The sequence below is a fragment of the Capra hircus genome, chromosome 2 (assembly GCF_001704415.2).
Source record: "Capra hircus breed San Clemente chromosome 2, ASM170441v1, whole genome shotgun sequence".
Taxonomy (NCBI): Eukaryota; Metazoa; Chordata; class Mammalia; order Artiodactyla; family Bovidae; genus Capra; species Capra hircus.
In genome coordinates, this window is record NC_030809.1 from 41,099,236 (window position 1) to 41,120,948 (window position 21,713).

Sequence of the window (21,713 nt, forward strand, 5' to 3'; positions counted from 1 at the left end):
TATACATTTTTAATAGTTCACACAAGTTATACTATTCAGATTTAAAATAACTTTGTAGGGAGCCAGTGCGGGATGCTCTCTTGATTTCCTGGGGAGTGTTTTTTTCAACCTCCCAGCCAAGAGCCTTGCCCACAGAAGCCCGTTGCCTCTGACAATACTCCCTGCCAAGAAGCATTCATGGGAGAAGTGAGTTTGAGCATGGTGATGACTTGATAAGGAAAGCACACACACACAAAAAAATTTTAGGAGGGAAACATGATTAAAATGACAAAGAAAAGAACCAAGGTAAGAATAGAATACAGAACCTACAAGGGCAGGGATTTTTATCTGCTAGGTTCACCATTGCATATCCAGCTTCTAGAACAATGATGAGATCAAAGTGAGTGAAATCAATAGCTGTTTAATGAATGAATAAAAAAGGTCTTGTCACTCAGGCTCATGAAGAAGCCAGTCTTAAAGGACCAAAGGATTCAGGCTTGTTGAAAGAGTGGGTAAATAAACTCCCATTACCTATCTGAGGTTTTTTTTTTTTTTTTTTTTTGAGACACTCTTTTGTGATTCAGTGAGTTTTAATATATTAAAATAGAATTGTGGGACTTCCCTGGCAGTCCAGTGGTTAGGATTCTACACTTCCGCTGCAGGGGGCACAAGCTCTATCCCTGGTCAGGAAACTAAGATCCCACATGCCAAATGGGGCAGTCAAAAAAAAATAGAGGCTGCCACTGAACAACTTAGAATATGGGAAAGTAGAGGAAATGTGTTCTTCCTGTAGGGAGGTGAATCTCACCCCCCAAAAAGAGGAAGGGAATATGTAGACATGCTCAGCTCCTTCCCATCGGTTAAAGTGTTCTTGCTTCCCTGGGCAAGAGTGAGCATAGAAATAGGAAGAAGCCAGGGTGAGCAAATACAGTTAGGAAAGGACAATATCCCCACCCCATAAAATGAAGAGTAACAAGGGAGGTGGGGACAGAACCACTGCTATCGATCCATTCAGTCTTACACTGCTGGTAGTTCTTTTACTAAGAAGAGAAACCAAAGTATTAGCAAGCATTTAAAGTGAATGGTTCACCTAAAAAGGATTTAATAGAAATAGACTACATAGAAAAAGAACTATTATACCATTATATTGATGCCTAACTCCTTTAGAACTGATACACTAAAAAATAACTTATGTTAATAGGTTCATCAATAAAATTGACCAACAAATCAACAAAGTTGTTTTGTTGTATACTGTGTTCAAAGCATCATGCTAGAAACTGTTGGTGCAGAAGCAAAGTTCTGTCACATGCATTTACTAATACCTGGCACCTCTGAGCGACTGGACTGAACTGAACTGAATTCTATCCTGCCTACTTAATCTGTTGACCTCTCAGTTCCTATATTCACTTTATAAGGAAAGAAGCCTCTTTAATTCACTTTCATTCAACAAAAGTAAAAACATAGGACATTAACCTCTTCTTACTTAAACGTGGGAACTAGATGGGGGCTTGGTAGTCATGAAATGGGAACACCTAGACATGTAGTAGCTCTGAAGTGTGACTCATCATTTTGTTTAAAACTATTCCCAGAATATTTTAAATGTCCACATTTATATTTCACTTTAAAGCCAAGTAAGCTATTAGCGATTCTGTTCCTCCTTAGTCATATGAATAAGAGTGTGTTTGTGTGTGTGTGTGTATGCATGCACGTGTGGACTTTTGTCTAAATGATTGGAGATATTTGGAAGAAAGTTTGCAAGGTGTAAAAACAGGCTTATTTAACTTGCCATTCTTACACACTAATTTTCTTTTCTGGTATTCGGTATAAAGATTTTCTTAACATGGAACACAATGTGAACTTTAAAGACACACTTTTAAAAATAGATATGCAATGATAGTAGGAGTATGAATTTATACAAAATTTTAGAAAGAAAAACTGTGAATATGTGGCAAAAGCCTTTAAAATGTACCAACTCTTTAACCCAGAAAATTCCATTCTTGAAAGTAATCCTTAAGCAATTAGTAAAGAAGTACACGAGATATATTTAGAAGGGTTTTACTTAAAGTTATGGCAACCCACTCCAGTTTTCTTGCCTGGAGAATCCCCATGGACAGTGGAGCTGGTGGGCCACAGTCCATGGGGTCACAAAGAGTCAGACACGACTGAGTGACTAAGCACCAGCACTTAAAGTTATTTGTACAGTGAACTATTAGAAGCAATTTTAAATGTCTATCATTGTGGGATTAAACAAATTATAGCAAATGAATTGGATACAACATTATACATCTTTTAAAAACAAAAGTTTAGCAGAAATTTTAATGCCTGTTAAAATATTTATAATATTGTTAGGCTAAAAACAATTTTATTTTCTCTGTCCTACTGTAAATTACCAAACCTTTGCAAGTAAATATATGGGTATAAGTTCTGATTATTACCTAGGACTTGATTCTCAGAAGGAAAATGAACAGTACAAAAGGGGTTATATAAATGATCTGGTTGTAGTTTTCATCGCCTAAGTTATTTCCAGTATTCTGCTGGTCTGAGGAGCTGGGTATTTCTTTATTCCTTCATCAATCCTAATGTCATTTTCCTGGAAGTTGAAAGAATGACCACTCTTCCATCAGGGATATATAGATAATTGTATTCCCTTCCTAGAACCTCTAAACAAGTTCTCAAAATCCATTTGGTTTGAACTTTTTTTCAGATTCCTGATAACTGCAATCAAGTTGTTTCTAGACATGTTCCTCAAATTTATACTCCCACCAATATTATTGTGACTTTTATTGGATATTATGATTTTTTAAAGAAATTTGATAATTTAACAATTTAAAAGATGCCATTTGTAGTCTCATTTTAACTTGTACTTGCTTATAAAAACTTTACCAGCCATTTGTATTTTTCTTTTGTGAAATATACATTTATGTCACTCATCCATTTATGCTTAAATGGTTTACCTTTTATCAATATGTAATTTAGATTAATTCAAAGCATGTACAAATTGGCACAGAACATTGCCATGTTTGTTAAAAATGTTCTAATCTGAGATATTTATTACAAATTTGCTTTATATTGTTTAATGAAATAAAATATGTATATATATATATATTTTAAAATTTCTCCCACAGGATAGTGTATACCATATCAACTCGGGTTTGGGAGTGTGAGAGGCATACGTGTAAGCTAAGTCACTTCAGTCGTGTCCAACTCTTTGCAACCCTATGGACTGTAGCCCACCAGGCTCCTCTGTCCATGGGATTCTCCAGGGAAGAATACTGGAGTGGGTTGCCGTGCCCTTCTCCAGAGGATCTTCCTGACCCAGGGATCAAACCCTCATCTCTTATGTCTCCTGGTATTGGCAGGTGGGTTCTTTACCACTAGTGGCACCTGGGAAGCCCATATACATACAAATAAACAGGCTGTTACCACTTATTCATTAGATATGAAGCAAGTAAGTTTGAGTATATAAGCTGTTTGAGAAAATGGGTCATAAATAAGAAAAAAAGAAATAAACATGAAACAAACTCCAATGAACACTTCTTTTGTCAGTGCTAAAATACTCTTTGTTTCAAATTTCAGTTACAACTGATACAAGATTTGACATGTCTAATCCATGATAGGACCTCCATTTGGGACCTCAAATGACCTCTGGAGGCCAATTAGCTATTCCATTTCCTTAAAAAAAAAAAAAAAAAACTTTCTTAGTGAGAAGTTTGGATCAGGTTACAGAGGCCTGCAAAGGTGGCTCATTTGCTGAGTCTGTAAAGGTCTCTTGCAGTCTTCTCTTCTCCAGACTCATGATTCAGCATCTGCAGTGCTCACGGCACTGGCACAGCTGACAGAAGCTTTGGTTTGTACAAATGCCAGGCAGCACTGTTCCCGAGCTTGATTTAGCATTTCTGTTCACTTTCCACAACATTAACTTTTAGGGAGATTCGACAACCCCCCACCCCCACCCCCCGGCCCAAGATGCAGCCTAAGGTGAGAAGTGACAGATGAGTAATACATGGAAGTTCTTAATCTGAGGCATAAAATTCAAAGGTTTGGAACACACATCAAATTTCAAATGTGCCCACTGTTAGGTGGGCAATTATAAATCCTAAGAAATGTCATGACCCTTGGGCAGTAGTTAGTTCAGGCTACCTAGAGATATCTGTGGAGAGGATACAAGATGGACCAGCCCAGTTCCCCACACTGTACAACCCAGCAAGCCCACACTTTTGTGCCAGTGCTCATCAGCAATCAAGAAACAAAATCCAGTAATGTTTCCCCACCTTGTTCTGTTTCTCTGCTTGCATCCCATGCCTGAGGCATCCATGGACACACCTTATGCTCAGAGGTGCTCCGTAACCTTCCTACAGCTCAGTCTCTCTCTGGATGCAGCCATTCCAGGAATTTTCACCCTGACCAGGGGAGATCAACTATGTTCCTTACATACAAGTAATCTCTCTCTCTTGTTTAATCTAAATCCACTTTTCTTTATTGATTCTCTATGAAAAGAATAGTTAATCTCCAGTGAAGGAAATCAAGCACCCAACTGCATTGACACTACAATGCCTGGTGGCCATGAGGTTTATTTGCCCTCTTTCTGCCTCCATTTCTTCCTTTGCACAACAGGAATAATAATACCCACAGAACTACTGTGAAGACTGAGAGGGAGAATGTTCCCTACATCTTCCTTTCCCCATCTGTCCTCCGTCCTTGAGCACCAAAGTCCCTTGGACTAAACAGTCACTCTAACAGCCCCTCCAGTCTGATCATTCAGTTTCCCTGACCATGAGCCTGGTGCTGCCATGGAACTGGAGAAGTCTTGATACCGTCCACTTACATAAGATACCGTTTGTATAGCCAAGACAATGAACATTTCTTTATTGACTGGAGCATTTAATGTTATCTCAGACATTTGTAAATTTTAATAAATTTCTCCTAAATGTGCATTAAATTTAAAAATAATAACTTTTATAAGAGGCCACAGTATTTTAGTGAGACAGACAGCAGAACAATGCAGTGTGCCATGAACAGCGTTCTACGAATAAGAATATTTATACTATAGGATGTCCATATGCTGCTGACCATACCTTAGAGTACTGTGGTTTCCCATTTTCATAGTGAATCTCCACATAATCCGAAGACAGCAAACCACTACAAAGGAAAGAAAATACAGTGATTTCCACATCTAAGATACTTGGAGGTTTTAAAAATAACCAGTTCAATAAATGGATGTGAGAGCTATGTAAACCACAAAGCTCTCCTGTCCACAGTAAGGGCAGAACAGATGTCGTCAACAGTGCCAAATGTTATCCAGCAACTAATCACTCCTGCATTTGTTAAAAAGGGTAAAATACAGATAATTTAAAGATGAACTCTTTTTATACAACACATTCATCATTTGATTGATATGTTAATACGGAACAAACAAAGAGGCAGGTAACAGGAGAAGATGAGCGCTATAAAAATTCACAACTATACTCTAACTAATTGGAAACTCAAAACAATCATTGAGGAACAGTACAGAGAAAAGACCAGATAGAAAATATTTTAGGCTTTTCAAGTCACAGGGTCTGTATAACCACTATTCAACTCTGCTATTTTATCATGTAAGTCACTACAGGCTGTACAGTTGTGTTCCAATAACACCTCATGGACACTGAAATCTGAATTTCACATAATTTTCACCCATCAGGAAATATTTTTTTTTCTTTAATTTTTTGCAACCATTTGGAAGTTTAAGAAACATTCTTCACTCGAGGATTACAAAAGCAGAAATGCCAGATATGGCCTGCGGTCCACAGTTTGCTAACTCCTGGAATAAAATAATAGTTAAGAACATAGATTTTTAAGTCAGAGGGAGGTTTAAAACCTAGCCCAGCTCCCTATTAGTAGTGTGACCATGGGCAAGGTATCCAACTCAGCCTTCACATGAGTCACACGAAGACAACAAAGAGTGTGAATCGCATAGACACTAACAGGATTAACTGAAACCACCCAGATGAGAACTCAGCGCTGAGTACATGCCCAGTAACGGGCACTGCAGCTGTCACTATTTTTAACTCAGCTTCCTCCAACACATTTCCCTTTATACAAGGTAGGAAATACAAAATATGTCCCTCCAAACGAGCACAGAACTGCTAGGGCATCTAGGTTCCTGTTTCAGCTGTACCACTAGAAATAATGGTAACAAGAGATCACTCACACTGACCGAGTACTCACTACATCCCAGCCATTGTTCTGTGGACTATCAAGGGAGAACTCACTTAGTCCTAATGGTAACTGAAGGACAACAGTAGGTTCAACAATGAGCCAAGGGTGTGCCCTGTATTTAGGTCTCCATTTCTTCTGTAAGAAAAAAGGCTGGAGCAGACGATGTCTCAGGAAGGCCTGCTCTGACATCCTGTCTCCATAACTCTGCTTACCAGAAGTTTTTCTTGTTGGGAAATCTCAACACTGCTTCTTTAACAAAAGGACGGGAGGACTCAAGGATTTTGCATCATTTTGAGAGCTGCACCTGATATGGTTCTACTATGACCCAGTGTGCAGGGTCTGGAGGAGGCTTGGAGCCAATCAACAGAGTAACTGGGAGTCACATGAGCGTCTGGTCCAGCCTGGTTTCTGGTGTGAGCTGAAGCACAACCTTTACAACACAGAAATAAGGCAGATGCTTGTATCTTGGACAGGTTTTTCTATTGAAATTACTAATCAAATGTGTGTCTATTGAAAATTCTACATTTGAAACTAACTTCCCTGGTGGCTCAGATGGTAAAGCGTCTGTCTATAATGTGGGAGACCTGGTCGATCCCTGGGTCGGGAAGATTCCCTGGAGAAGGAAACGGCAACCCACTCCAGTACTCTTGCCTAGAAAATCCCATGGATGGAGGAGCTTGGTGCAGGCTACTGTCCATGGGGTCACAAAGAGTCGGGCACAACTGAGCGACTTCACTTCTCTTCACTTCGCTTACTTCACATCTACTCATTCCCTTCTCAAAATCTCAGTAATAGCAGAAATAATGACAGGGGCTTCCCTTGTGGCTCAGCTGGTAAAGAATCCACCTGCAGTGCAGGAGACCCCTGTTCGGTTCCTGGATCAGGAAGATCCGCTGGAGAAGGGATAGGCTACCCACTCCAGTATTCTTGGGCTTCCCTTGTGGCTTAGCTGGTAACGAATCCATCTGCTATGTGGGAAACCTGGGTTCGATCCTTGGCTTGGAAAGAAAGGCTACCCACTCCAGTATTCTGGCCTGGAGAATCAGGTCACAAAGAGTCTGACACTACTGAGCGACTTTCACTTTCACTTTCTTCAATGACAGTTTTCCACTCTCTACACTTGGGAGAACCTGACACGGTGCAGAAACTTCTTTCCATTCCAGTTAATGAAGTCAGCACTGTGAATGCGCATAAGCAGGGTTGTGGATGACAACATTTCTCTCAGGAATACTTCCACAACACCGAGAGGCAGAGAGGCTGCACTAACTGCATTTTAATTACCTCTCTCTACAGGTAATTCATTATTTTCAAAATTCTTAACCACACCATCCCTGGAGGATGTCTAACAGTTGAAAACAAGGCTATTTTAGACCCCCTACTTGTGCTTGTAATTACAAAAGCAGATGATAACATTCTAACCACTAACCACCAAATATGATAAAGGTCACTTTATCGTATTTCTCTCTTTTCAAGGTCTTTTACCCACCATGGACATACCTATTTCTACTATCTCCCGCATGTGAGAATCTTAAAGAAGAGAAATAGCCACTCTTCTAGGAGCCTATGACAGACAGAGATAGACCTAAGACCATATGCTCCCTGTGACAGAGGCGCTCCTCTCTCCCGCCTCCTATAAATAGCACCACATCCTCACTTGCACCATCCTTTCCTCCTGTCTGACCAGAGCCATCCCTGCCTTAAAACTGTTTCTTTCATTTATCAGTGTCCCCAGCACCTGGCATGATGCCTGGTGCATAGCAGGTGCCTAATCTACATTTGCTGAGTGAGCGAACATCTACAAACATCCACTCTATGCCAGAGCCACACCGTGTGCTGGGAAGGGGGGATGAAGATTGCCACTCTCCGAAACTGACACTAAGCAAATCAGCACAAACGTATGAGATTCGCCGTTTCATCCTAAAATGGCATTTGTAATCTTCCTGAAGGCGAATTAATGCCAACTGAAATGTAATCTCATTATTAAAGTCTTAATGTGATTTCAAAACAAGACTTTTCAGTGAGGGACAAGTAACACTGGAGAAAAAGAACTGAACAGCTAGTGGTGTGGTGGCCTGTCTCCAACCACACCCTGCAAAGAAAGAGCAGGTCATCTGTATCTCTGTACGCCTGAAGATGAGCTGTCTGGCAATCTCTGCCTGCAGATGCTCTCCAAGGCCTTTCCTCCACCTCTGCCCTCTGCAGTTTCCCTAGCAGAATTTCCTGTCGGGAACAGACTGTTCTAACAGTCCAATACTGATCTACTTAACAATTACAGTTCCAAGGATAAACTGTCACTTTACTTTGATGATCAGCCAACTGGGCGTTTGGTTCTGAGTTATCTGATAATGTGAGGGAACTGATGAAAAGGAATTTCTGAACATTTTAAATTCCGAAATATACCTCCTTTTTCTAGGCATTTAAGTTACAGAAAAGCTATACACCCAGCTACTATAGTGCTTCTCACGCAGGTTATCTGGTGAAAGAGAGGTGGCCTTTGGAAGTAAAGAGATAAATGTAGGATGGAAGTTTGAAGCAAGGTGGAAGAGAGTGGAAGAACTGGAATAAGGAAATTCTCTTTTGATATTGTTATGGAATCCTCTCACTCAGCACCTTCATGGTGAATCTGCACAAAGGTAGTGAAGAGAACCTGAACTCTAAAGTCAGACATTATGATTTTATTCAACATATGAAGAACAGATATAAACACCTTGAAGATGCTGACTCCAAGAGCAAGAGAATGGAAAGACTATTTAAACATAGCGATGAACCAAGAGTCATAGCAATAACAGAGGAGACTGTGGAAGAAATAACGCTGAGTATCCACCCAGTTGCATTTTGTCTTTCTTCCTGGCATGATAAGACTACATTTCATAGCTTTCCCAGCATTTAGGATGGGATCAAGAGATTGAATTTAGGCTCAAGAGATACGGGTGGAAGTGATGTCCACTCTTCTAGTTTGAACATTAAAATCCAGGCATGACTATCAGAGCTCTCTCTTCCCTGGAATCCTGGAAGTCATATGTCCCAGATGGCATAACCACAAGGTGGATGCAGTCTAGGGGTTCTTATATCGTGATTTGGAGAACAGCTTCTTAGGAAAGTCACTCAATTTGTACTAGACCGTACCATGGGTAAAATACAAAATATTACACTGTTAATTCTCAGATTTCCTCTTTATTATTGAAACATGCTCAAAATAATCCTAATTCCAGCATGTGTCGCGAAAAGGCAATGGCACCCCACTCCAGTACTCTTGCCTGGAAAATCCCATGGACGGAGGAGCCTGGTAGGCTGCAGTCCATGAGGTCTCGAAGAGTTGGACATGACTGAGAGACTTCACTTTCACTTTCACTTTCATGCATTAGAGAGAGAAATGGAAACCCACTCCAGTGTTCTTGCCTGGAGAATCCCAGGGACGGGGGAGCCTGGTGGGCTGCCGTCTATGGGGTCACACAGAGTCGGACACGACTGAAGCGACTTGGCAACAGCAGCAACAGCCAGCATGTGTCACGAGAAAAAGTTTTAGAAATTTATGTTGAAAGAATTTCAGAATCATCAACAAATATACAAAGAGAACTACTATTAAGATCTAGACATTGAAAATTCATACAAAAAGAAGTTTTGCCTATATAAATATTCGTTGGTGTCCTTGAGTTTGAGATGGTGTGTCTAATGAAAGAAGATATATGAACAGTCAGGTGGCCAAAACTCCAAAAGTTTATATCTTACATTCCTCCAGGGAGGTTCATTATGGAAAATCCAAGGAAGGATCTGAGTAACTGGAAAAGTTACTTACCAAGAATCCCTAGAGCCTGGAAAAGTCGTTAGTGAAGAAGAGTGAATGACTTCTTTGGAAAATAACTTGAATCCCTTACTTTAAAGAAAGAACTATATGCTTTCTTTTGGACAATCCTGATCATGACAGGCTATGAGTGGGTTCATCAAGCAAACTAATTTGTTTGGAAAGAGATGACATAGAGAACAAGACCCTTGCACTCTAAGGAAGTCTACTAGGAAAGACAACCATGGGACCACAAGAAGGTCATTTGTTCTACATCTGTTAAAGATCATTTACTTCCTTAAAAAAGTAGTCAAACTACCAGTCTCTAAAGTCTCTTCCAGTTCTGAAATCTGCATTCACTGCAATTAATGAAATGAACCCTCAGGCTACAGCTCTGATTAGGAAATTGAGAACAATCTCTTTTGGAGGGACCTGAGGCCAATAGGGCATTCCCTCAACAGCAGAGCTAGGGGAAAAGTCTAGAAGAACAGTAGCAAGCACCAAGGCTGAAGCACTGGCTGGCCATATGATTTATCATCCAAATCAGGATACAGAAAGAGGCATATTAATAATTATTCCAGGACATCAGACATAAACCAGGAAGGACTGTCCTGGAAAAATGGGGACAGACAGTTGCTCTACCTAAGGGTCAAATTTAAGGTACACACATTAAGTTCTACAGAGGTTAGGCTAGTCTATGAGGCGAAAAATACCCCAAAGCTGAGATGTTACTAAGCCAGTAGACTGTGAATATGTTGCCTTCTCCAGCTGCTTCTGGGTTTTACATGGCCACTGTTTTTGGACAGACTTAGGATCTCTCTCTCCCTCAGCGCTTGATGTCAGGAAGTACGTGAGAGGGGAATGAGCAGTTTGAGATACAAAAACCAGAATGTTGTGAATCTACATTCACCGCAATACACTGGACTTGTCAGGTCCTGACCAGTCATGCTCCTTGTCAATCAATGTCTTTGCTCTTAAAGAAACAGTATCACTAATACCCTAATTCCATTCTTGGTGGTAAAATATGTAAATTACTTCCATATGTTTTCAAACTGGGACTGGAAGGTCAATATTTGCATGAACAGTGAAAGATTATGTCTAGAAAAGAAAGGAGTGTCACCAATGCCCATTTTCATAACAGAAATTCACTCATCTGATTATCTTCTGCTTGACAATGTTTAACTCCTCAGTATTAGGATCCCTGGGCATCCTACATGGCTCCTAACAGATTTACCCTGGAGGTCTGCCCTTCACCCCACCAGGTCTTACACTTGAAGTAGGCTGGGACCTGGGACCCTTTCCCAGGGTGCTTGCAATTTGCGCCTGCACAACAAAATACAAGAAACCATAAGAGACTAAAAATAACTACATGCCTGCTGCAGTGGGAGCAATATGAGCAATAACATAGAAAAAGGCCACAAACCAACTACCATTATGGAGGTGCCGGGAGCAAAAGCAAGGTCCTGCACGTGATCCCTGCACACAGCATCAGCAAGGGGGTAGGCAGACCTCCTAAGCTACCCCTCCAGCCCAACCCACTCACTGGTGTACCCCCTCCCCCCCGCACCCTATTTGAGGAACAAGCCTGCTCTCCTTGGAGAGCAAGCAAGAGTACCTGTTGTTTTCGCTCTCTCATGCTACAGTACAAGTTTCAATAAAGCCTTGCCTGGAATTCTCATCTGCCCTCTTATTAATTTCTACTGATGGAAAAGTCCAAGGACCCAGGACCTTCATTTATTTGATAACAATAAATGCTGAGCACCATGGAGAGTCTCAGCTTCATGGGGCATCAAGGAGAACAGTATTGGACAACGAAGCACCATGCTTGCTCCCTCTTTCCATCAGTTTTACTTTTTTCCTTTTATACACCTAACTTTTAATTAATTAAATCATCACTCTAAGTTGTAATGAGGAGAGATACAGACTTTATTTTTTTTAATATAAATTTTTTGACATGGATTCATGTAAAAAAAAAATTTTTATTTTAATTGAAGGCTAATTACTTTACAATGCTGTATTGGTTTTGCCAGACAGATACAGACTTTAAACTTAGTACATTCATACAAGTGGAAGTTTGTAAATTTACTATTATCCTCATGGTGCTTTCCTTTTTGAAAACAACAAACTTAAAAGGTAAGAAGACTCTTCAACCACCACTTTTCTCAAGTTTTAAGAAAAAGTTAGACTCAACCCAACCGAAATAATTTTTAATACCAAAAGTTATTTTAGCTAGAAACTATATACTTCTTTGAGTGTAAACAATACAGTGAGAATTTTTTTTTTAATTTTTTATTTTTTTTAAATTTTAAAATCTTTAATTCTTACATGCATTCCCAAACATGAACCCTCCTCCCACCTCCCTCCCCACAACATCTCTCTGGGTCATCCCCATGCACCAGCCCCAAGCAAGCTGCACCCTATGTCAGACATGGACTGGCGATTCAATTCTTACATGACAGTATACATGTTACAGTGAGAATTTTAAAGCTGTGTTCAAAGATTGTAGACATGGAAAGGTTTGGATTAAAGAGTATAGAAATGATATGTTAAGTGGGTGAAAGCAATTACAGGTTGAATTGAGGGTTGGTGTTAAGTCAAACAGTGTCGGCACGCTAGGCCAGGGCTGGAGAATGTGGGCATATTTCATAGGATTGGGGCTGGAGGTGGAGACCACTCCTAGTATAAGCAAGCTGTAGAGATGTGAGCTTCTCTGAGGGTCACCACAGGAATTCAATGAGTTCCTGAACCACAGGAGAGGCTGCTGTACTTTAATGTGTAGGCACTCATAAGCGATGGCCTGTGCACCATAATACAGTTAAGAACACCATATAAAATACTAGGTTGTCCAAAAAGTTCATTCAAGTTTTTCTGTAACTAACTTTTTGGTCAACGCAATAAGAATAGGAAACTTAAAACCTTTTAAGTTAATAGATAAGGCAGTAGAGAGAAGAAGAGTTAGCAGAGAAGTAAGGGATAAACCTGAGATGATGTAAAAGCTGAGAACCCCCATGCAAGCTGGCCTGATCAGCTGATAAAAGGAGTCAATTAAGAGTTCTCCTCTGAGGAGCCATAAAAAGGAATGCATTTGAGTCAGTTCTAATGAGGTGGATGAACCTAAGCCTATTACGCAGAGTGAAGTAAGTCAGAAAGAGAAAAACAAATATCACATACTAAAGCATATATATGCAATCTAGAAAGACAGTACTGATGAACCTATGTGCAGGGCAGCAATGGAGACGCAGACTTAGAGAAGAGACTTGTGTAAACTGTGAGGGAAGCAGAGGGTTGGACAAATGGAGAAAGTAGCATGGAAATGTAAACACTAACATATGTAAAATAGATAACCAGGGGGAATTTACTGTTTGACTCAAGGAGCTCAAACCGGTGCTCTGACAACCTGGAGGAGTGGGCTGGGGTGGGAGATGACAGGGAGGTTCAAGACGGAGGGGATATATATATATATATGGCTGGTTCATGTTGATATATGACAGAAATCAACACAATACTGTAAAGCAATTATCCTTCAATTAAAAACAAATAAATTTTTTAAAAAAGAGTTCTCAGAGGAGTAGCATCAATCAACAGAGACAGTTTTAATTACCCAAGAATGAAAGTGAAAGTGAAAGTCACTCAGTCATGTCTGACTCTTTGAGACCCCAAGGACTATAGAGTCCATGGAATTCTCCAGGCCAAAATACTGAAGTGGGTAGCTCTTCCCTTCTCCACGGGATCTTCCCAGCCCAGGGATCGAACCCAGGTCTCCCACATTGCAGGCGGATTCTTTACCAGCTGAGCCACAAGGAAACACCACATATAAGAATGAAAGATGCTTAATTTCTCCTCCCTAACTTTTAAGCCACATCATTTGAGGGAGTTAACACATTCTTAGTGTGGCTGCCACTATCTCTGTAAGTACATCAGTAATTCTGAGATTCCTCTTATGATAGAACTGCAGTCACTTTCACACAAGTGGTTTTACCCCAATATGTCATGAAACAAGAACAATTTTAAACATAGGGAAAACCAAATCCAAATAAAGATAGCATATCTTTTGAACACAGTTATACACAACTGAAATGCTTTGGTATACCATTTTCAAAATTGATAATGAATATCATAGTTTGTGGAATATTGCTAATTCAGGTTCTTTTCTGACCTGCCCAATATTTCTTTATAAAACCATCAAACCAGGCTTCACGTGCAGTGAAACTTTACAGAAATAGACATAGATCCGTTATCAGTCTTGCCTTCTTGGAACTTTGTCTAGAAGAAAAAACTACCTTCCAACTCCAGTTTTTGTCATCTCCCAAGACAAGATCTCCCTACTTCTTTTATTTTTCAGTCTATAGGGATAAACTTTCCATTTGTTCATACAGTGTCCAGTCTTCCCAGGTATGCGTGAAAGAGTCAAAAAGACGAAAGCAAAACAAATGGAAAAACTACCAAAAATGGTAAGAGCTAACTAAGATAGCCAGTTATAAGATATACATGCAAAAACAAAATACAATTCTATGTGCACAAGCAAAAATAACCTAGAAATAATCCAGGGGGAAAGTTGCTACTGACAATGACAACAGTGGCAACAAATGTTATATATGGATTATGGATGTGAATATTGACACACATATGTATAGATGAACATATACTCTATACCGTTAATGTAATTCCAAACAAAATCTCAGAAAGTTTGTTAAACTTGACAAAAGTATTTTAAAGTTTATTTTAGAGAATAAATGTTTATGACAACCCGTTTGTTTTCAAAAGAGGGATAACAATAGGACCTTACATTACTACAGCAGTAAATGAAATACAGAGCACTGGCCTGATTAGATGGACACTCCAAAGGACAAACAGAAAGTACAGTTCATATAAAAGAAGTAATACATGAAAATAATGACATTTTAAATTGGCAAAGAAGAAAATCAATAAAGAATACATAGGTTTGGAACAACGGACTAAACTTTTGGGGAAAATTAGATCCCTACAGTAGATCTTACACCAAATAATAATATATACATTAAAGGCATATATGTTTCAAAATCAATTTACTATAAAAAATATAACAATGCTAGGAAGAAGAGATCATTTTGTGCATGATCTTAAATTCAGAAATCACTTTAATAACAGATAAGACTATACATTTTTTTTAATTTCCACAAGTTAAAATTTAAAATAACATAAACAATGTCAAGGCAAACTGAGAAAAAATAAGTACATGAAAAACAAAGAGCTGCTATTTTTTAAGGAGCCAAAACAAAAACAAACAACCCAACAAAAAGAAGGCAAATGACATGGGCAGATGATACACAAAATATTATGTACAAAATGCAATCCACAGAAGAAAAGAAAGCAAATGCTAATGGTGATGAATTATATACAAATCTACCATTGTATTAGTGATAAAACACCTGTAAATCAAAATAGCTGTAAGAGACCATTTTCTCCCATCAGTTTAGAAGATAAAAAATGAGTAATAGGAGCTAGATTTGAAGCTAAATTGGCACTTCTGTACTGTTGGGAACATGAATTAATATGCTTTTCTAGGGGGCAACTTGAACTTGCCAGGTGACTCTCCTGCAAATGTAGCAGACGTTTGGGTTCGATCCCTGGGTCAGGAAGATCCTCTGGAGAAGGAAACAGCAACCCACTCAGTATTCTTTCCTGGAAAATCCCATGAACAGAGAAGCCTGGTGGGCTGCAGTCCAGGAGACCGCAAAGCATTGGACATACAACTGAGCACACAGGGGGCAACTTACAATAGCCATTAAAAGACTGAAAGCACTTTCACCTTAAATCCTTAAGTTCTTATAATCTTTTAAGTGCTGCTCATAAAGCTTTCCTGAGGAAATAACTAGACAAAAACAAACATAGATACACATGGAGCTCTTCTCTGCAGATGATGTAAATGCGAATAGGTTTAAATGTGTTTTTACAGGGGTCTTTGCCGGTGGTCCCTGGGCTTCCCTGGTGGCTCAGAGGTTAAAGCGTCTGCCTCCAATGCAGGAGACCTGGGTTCGATCCCTGGGTCGGGAAGATCCCCTGGAGAAGGAAATGGCAACCCACTCCAGTATTCTTGCCTGGAGAATCCCATGGACAGAGGAGCTTGGTAGGCTACAGTCCACGGGGTCACAAAGAGTCGGACACGACTGAGTGACCTCACTTTCACTTCCTGGTGGTCCAGTGGTTAAGAATCTGCCTTCCAAGGCAGGGGACTCAGGTTCGATTCCTTGGTTAGGGAACTAAGATCCCACATGTGGCAGGGCAACTAAGCCCACGCGCTGTAGAGCCTGTGCTCCACAACTAGAGAAGCCCCCGAGTGTGGCTAAAACTAGGAAAAGGCTGCGTGCCACAATGAAGACCCAGAGCAGCCAAAAAAAAATAATAATAAAATAATAAAAACTAAATTTAAAAAAATACGTTTTAAAGATGCTTGAAAACACTGGAAAGATGCTCACAATACCACATCAAAAAAAAGCCAATGAGAAAATACTATGATATTATGTTCAGTAACTTTTTAAAAGTATGTCTGTATGTGTATATTCACAAACAAAAAAATCTGCAAGGATACACAAATATAATTGTAGGCTTGCTTCCTGTAGAATTTTCAAAGGTTTTTATTTTCTTTCTTTCCTTACCCATAATTCCTAAAGTTTTACAATGAATATACATTTTCTTTGAGAAACCAAAAGTTATATTTTCTTAAAGGAAGGGAAATACAGCTCTTCAGGAAGAGGATTAATTAATTAACTAATTAATTAGTGACCAGTTGCAATTGCAAGCACAGGTAAATAAAAGAGTTACAGGAGATGACAACTACCACCAACCACACTGTGGGCAGCAGCTAGCCTGGCTACTTCTGTCCCCTCAACTCAGTGCGATCAACAATCCCTGAACACAAGGAGGTTGGGGTGAGGACAGGAAAAGAAACAAAATGCAATCTCTACCCTCAAGGTGACTACAATCTCACAGCTAAAATAAGACTGGACAGCATATACCCTAATATCATAAACAGTAAACCATCAAGCTGCCCCAAAAGGGCAAATTAATTTCAACTAAGATGATCAGGTGGGCTTTCCTTGTGGCTCAGCTGATAGAGAATCTACCTGAAATGTGGGAGACCTGGGTTCGATCCCTGGGTTGGGAAGATCCCCTGGAGAAGGGAAAGGCTACCCACTCCAGTATTCTGGCCTGGAGAATTTTATGGACTATATAGTCCATGGGGTTGCAGAGTTGGACACAACTGAGTGACTTTTACTTTCAAGATGATTGGGAGCTTTTCGATGAGAAAAGAGGGTCAGGGCTTCCCTGGTGGTCTAGCGGTTAAGAATCCGCGTGCAAATGCAGGGGACACAGGTTCAACCCCTGGTCCAGGCTTCCTGGGGAGCAACTAAGCCCACGCCCCTAGAGACCATGCTCTGCAACAAGAGATGCCACCACAATGAGAGACAACTAGAGAGCAGCCTCCACCTGCCATAACTACAGAAAACGCATGTGCAGCAATGAAGACCCAGGGCAGCCAGAAAGAAATAAATATGAAAAAAGAAAAAGAAAAGAAAACAGGGCCAGGGTAGATTCAGGACGAAATACAGATAAGCAAATAGGCAGGAAAGAGCAGGTAACATAGACAGGGATCAAAGTGTGCAGCCACAGAGGATATTCTGGGAGTGGCTAGAAGTCCAGTGGCTAGGGCATCAGGCATGGGGTGATGGTGTTTAAAAGGTAGGATCGGGACCAGACAGGACACAGTTAATAAGCAGAGAAGTTTGAACCTCCTAAGGAAAGGGAACTCTAGGGCCAAGTACTCAGACTAGGAAGAGCCGAGCGTAAGCACTGCATTCTGTGTCTTCAGAAGCTGCAGAGTCTTTAAAGCCTGGGAAGGACTGAACACAGATAAGGTTCTTTTACTGGGTCAATTAGAGCCATCTGCAAAGTAATTAATGTGAGCAGCAGGAGAGAACGGCATGAGATCAACAAAGACATTAAGAAAAGGCCTTTCCACATATGAAAACCTGTAGCTTTAATTTTCTTTCAATCATTCAATTAATGGCTGAAGACTGAGAAGCAAAAAGGAAAAAAGAAAGCAGATGAAGTTAGATAAAGAAGTGATTCCCAGAATTTAAAGATTAATTCATTTTTAAATTTTCCATATCCTTTTTATTTGTATTAATGCAGTTTTTAAATTTTTATACAGTTTTAAAGGTTATTTTCCATTGCAGTTATCACAGAATATTGGCTATATTCTCCCGTGTTGTGCTATACATCCTTGAGCCTACCTTACATCTAATAGTTTGTGCCTCCCACTCCCCTACCCCTATGTTGACCCACCCTCCCCTCCCAGCCAGTACCCACTAGTTTGTTCTCTGTATCTGTGAGTGTCCTTTTTTGTTACATTAACTAGTTTGTTTAGATTCCACATATAAGTGATACCATGTGGTATTTGTCTTTCTCTGTCTGACTTCATTAACATAAAGCCCTCCAAGTCTATCCACGTTGCTGTGCTGTGCTGCGGTTAGTCACATCAGTCATGTCCAGCTTTCTGCAACCCCATGCACTATAGCCCGCCAGGCTCCTCTGTCCATGGGGATTCTCCAGGTAAGAAAACTGGAGTGGGTTGCCATGCTCTCCTCCAGGGGATTTTTCCAAACCCAGGAATTGAATGCAGGTCTCCTGCATTTCAGGCAGATTGTTTACTGTCTGAGCCACCAGGGAAGCCTAAGAATACTGCAGTGGGTAGCCCATCCCTTCTCCAGGGGATCTTCCCCACCCAGGGATCGAATCAGGGTCTCCTGCATTGCAGCTGGATTCTGTACCAGCTGAGCAGTTGCCAGGGAAGCCCATGATGCTGTAAATGGCAGAATTTCTTTAAATGTTTTTACTGTGAATTATAGGTATCTGTCCTAAAATTTGTTGTGCAAATTTTAGCATAAAATGCAATTTTATGCTGTTTTAGTAAAATCTCTGTAGAACAATCACAATTGTCCTTTGTGTGCTCTCTTACTCTCTTCTTACCCTACCAAGGAGGAACCTAACCCTTTACTTCTCTTGAGCTATTGAAGTCTGAGCATGCGTGGTATCTGCTGGCTGACCTCAGAACCAAGGCCTGCAAGGCCCTATAAAGGAAGAGACATTTGATTCTGTCACGCTAGATTTCTCTTACTGTCAGAAAACAACATTCTGTGCAATCCTGAGATCCTTCATACATAGAACACAGGACCCTTTAGAGATGACAACCATGGTCCTTCCTAAATATTAGATATGTTCATCAAATTGTAAGAATATAGCAATCTGTTCTGTGTTAACATCAAACCAGTACAGAAGACAAGAATACCACACAGCAAGAAGAGGTGGGAAGAGGAGGGGGAAAGAAAAGGAGGACTTTTTTGTGGTTTCTTCAAGAAACTACAAAATTACTCTCAAACAAAGTGGCACCCATTTTTTTTAATTACCACTTGGGGGAAGGGCAGAGGTGGGTGGGACGAACTAGGAGAACAGCCTTGACATATATACACTGTGCTGTGCTGTCTTAGTCACTTAGACTCTTTGCGATCCCATGGACTGTAGCCCACCAGGCTCCTCTGTCCATGGGGATTCTCCAGGCAAGAATACTGGAGTGGGTTGTCATGCCCTCCTCCAGGGAATCTCCCCAACCTGGGGACTGAACACAGGTCTCCCCCATTGCAGACCTATTCTTTACCATCTGAGCCACCAGGGAAGCCCAAGAATACTGGAGAGGGTAGCCTATCCCTTCTCCAGGGGATCTTTCCGACCCAGGAATTGAACTGGGATCTCCTGCATCGCAGGAAGATTCTTCACCAGCTGAGCTACCAGGGAAGCCCCATAACACTGCTGCTTCTGCTGCTGCTGCTGCTAAGTCACTTCAGTCGTGTCCAACTCTATGAGACCCCATAGACAGCAGCCCAACCAGGCTCCCCCGTCCCTGGGATTCTCCACGCAAGAACACTGGAATGGGTTGCCATTTCCTTCTCCAATGCATGAAAGAGAAAAGTGAAAGTAAAGTTGCTCAGTCATGTCTGACTTAGCGACCCCATGGACTGCAGCCCACCAGGCTCCTCCGTCCATGAGATTTTCCAGGCAAGAGTACTGGAGTAGGGTGCCACTGCCTTCTCCCATATACACACTACTATGTGTAAAACAGACAGCTAGTGGGAAACTGCTGTATAACATAGCGAGCTCAACTTGGAGCTCTGTGAAAACTTAGAGGGGTGGAATATGGGGTGGAATGAGGCTCAAGGAGGAGATATATGTATACATAGAGCGGATTAACTTTGTTGTACATCAGAAACTAACACAACATTGTAAAGCAGCTATACTCCAATTTTTTTAAGTGCCAATAAATAAACAAATAAATTACCACTTGGGATAATGATCTTCAGTGTTCTAAGCACATTTCATGGCATTAAGAAATTATTCACTGGGCTTTTGATTGTTTAAAAAAAATCATGATTTTCCTAATTTCTCTAATCAAAGAGATTTTTTCATTCTTCCAAATTATGTACCATTTCAAAATAATGACAAAAGACCTCTAAAAATGATATAATTTATTGGAAAAACTACCATTACTTGGTAACTTCTTTGGAAAGGGAATTTCTTCCAACTACTGCAGACTTTCTGATTCCACGTAGTTCATTCAAGTGCCAACTGGGCCTTTTTTCACTCTGCTGCTGCTGCTGCTAAGTCATTTCAGTCATGTCCGACTCTGTGTGACCCCATAGACGGCAGCCAACTAGGCTCCCCCGTCCCTGGGATTCTCCAGGCAAGAACACTGGAGTGGGTTGCCATTTCCTTCTGCTCGCTGTTAAACCCTTAGTCAACGATGAATGCCCGAACTGTACAGGCAGCCAGGAGCCATTTGTTCTTTGAACTAATGAACAAACAGGTGAATAAGTATCAGGAGATCCAACTCCTAACCTGACTCTTACTGTCTCTGGGTCTTGGGAGAAGCCCCTAATATTGTGGAATAAGTTTTCTCCCTTACAAAAACCAAAAATGTTGTATTATAGGACCTCTAAATGACTGCCATCATCTCCTACCCTAAAAGCACAGCTTGCTAAGCTGGCTCTTGGGATTGTTAACACAATATCACATCTATCTGGTACCTGCTTTGTCAAGTAATCAACTTTCTATATACTAGGATGACTTCAGGCCAACTTTCCCAGAATGCTGCTAAAAGAATAGTTCCATTCATGTTCCATATATACTACAAAGCTCTGCTTTATAATTTTTATCTAATTCTACATATTTCTATGTACCTCCACCAAAAAAGAACACCTCAATTTCCAAGAATAAAAGTGATAAACTCTTTCTACAGATTAGATTAATAAAGAACAAAAAAATTTTCACATAGAAATTCAGCTATGATTAAGCTCTGCCAATGTTACAGTGTATAACGCTATAGTGTATTAACACCAATCTATTTAAGGGGTATAGGGCTTCCTAGATGGCTCAGTGGTAAAGAATACACCTGCCAAAGCAGGAGACACAGAAGATGAGAGTTTGATCCCTAGGATGGGAAAATTCCCTAGAGTAGGAAATGGCAATACATTCCAGTATTCTTATCTGGAAAATTCTGTGGACAGAGGAACCTGATGGGTTACAAAGAGCTGGACACAACTGAGCGACAGAGCACGCTCACATGCACACATTTAAGGGGCATGCTGAAAGCCAGGCAACACAATTATAAACCTGTTACTTGATTACAACTAAAAATAAGTTAAAAACTTAAGTCAACTATCAT

General features: G+C 40.4%; 1 protein-coding gene across 5 annotated transcripts in view; it reads right to left on the bottom strand.

The window, feature by feature from the left end:
* Positions 1 to 21,713, bottom strand: part of ADAM23 (ADAM metallopeptidase domain 23) — a 190,404-nt gene that overhangs the window by 82,472 nt on the left and 86,219 nt on the right. For all 5 annotated transcript variants that reach the window (XM_018060423.1, XM_018060433.1, XM_018060415.1 and 2 more), the window contains exon 4: positions 5,055 to 5,118. In XM_018060423.1, the coding sequence (XP_017915912.1) occupies positions 5,055 to 5,118 (64 nt within the window). The remainder of the gene's footprint in view (positions 1 to 5,054; positions 5,119 to 21,713) is intronic.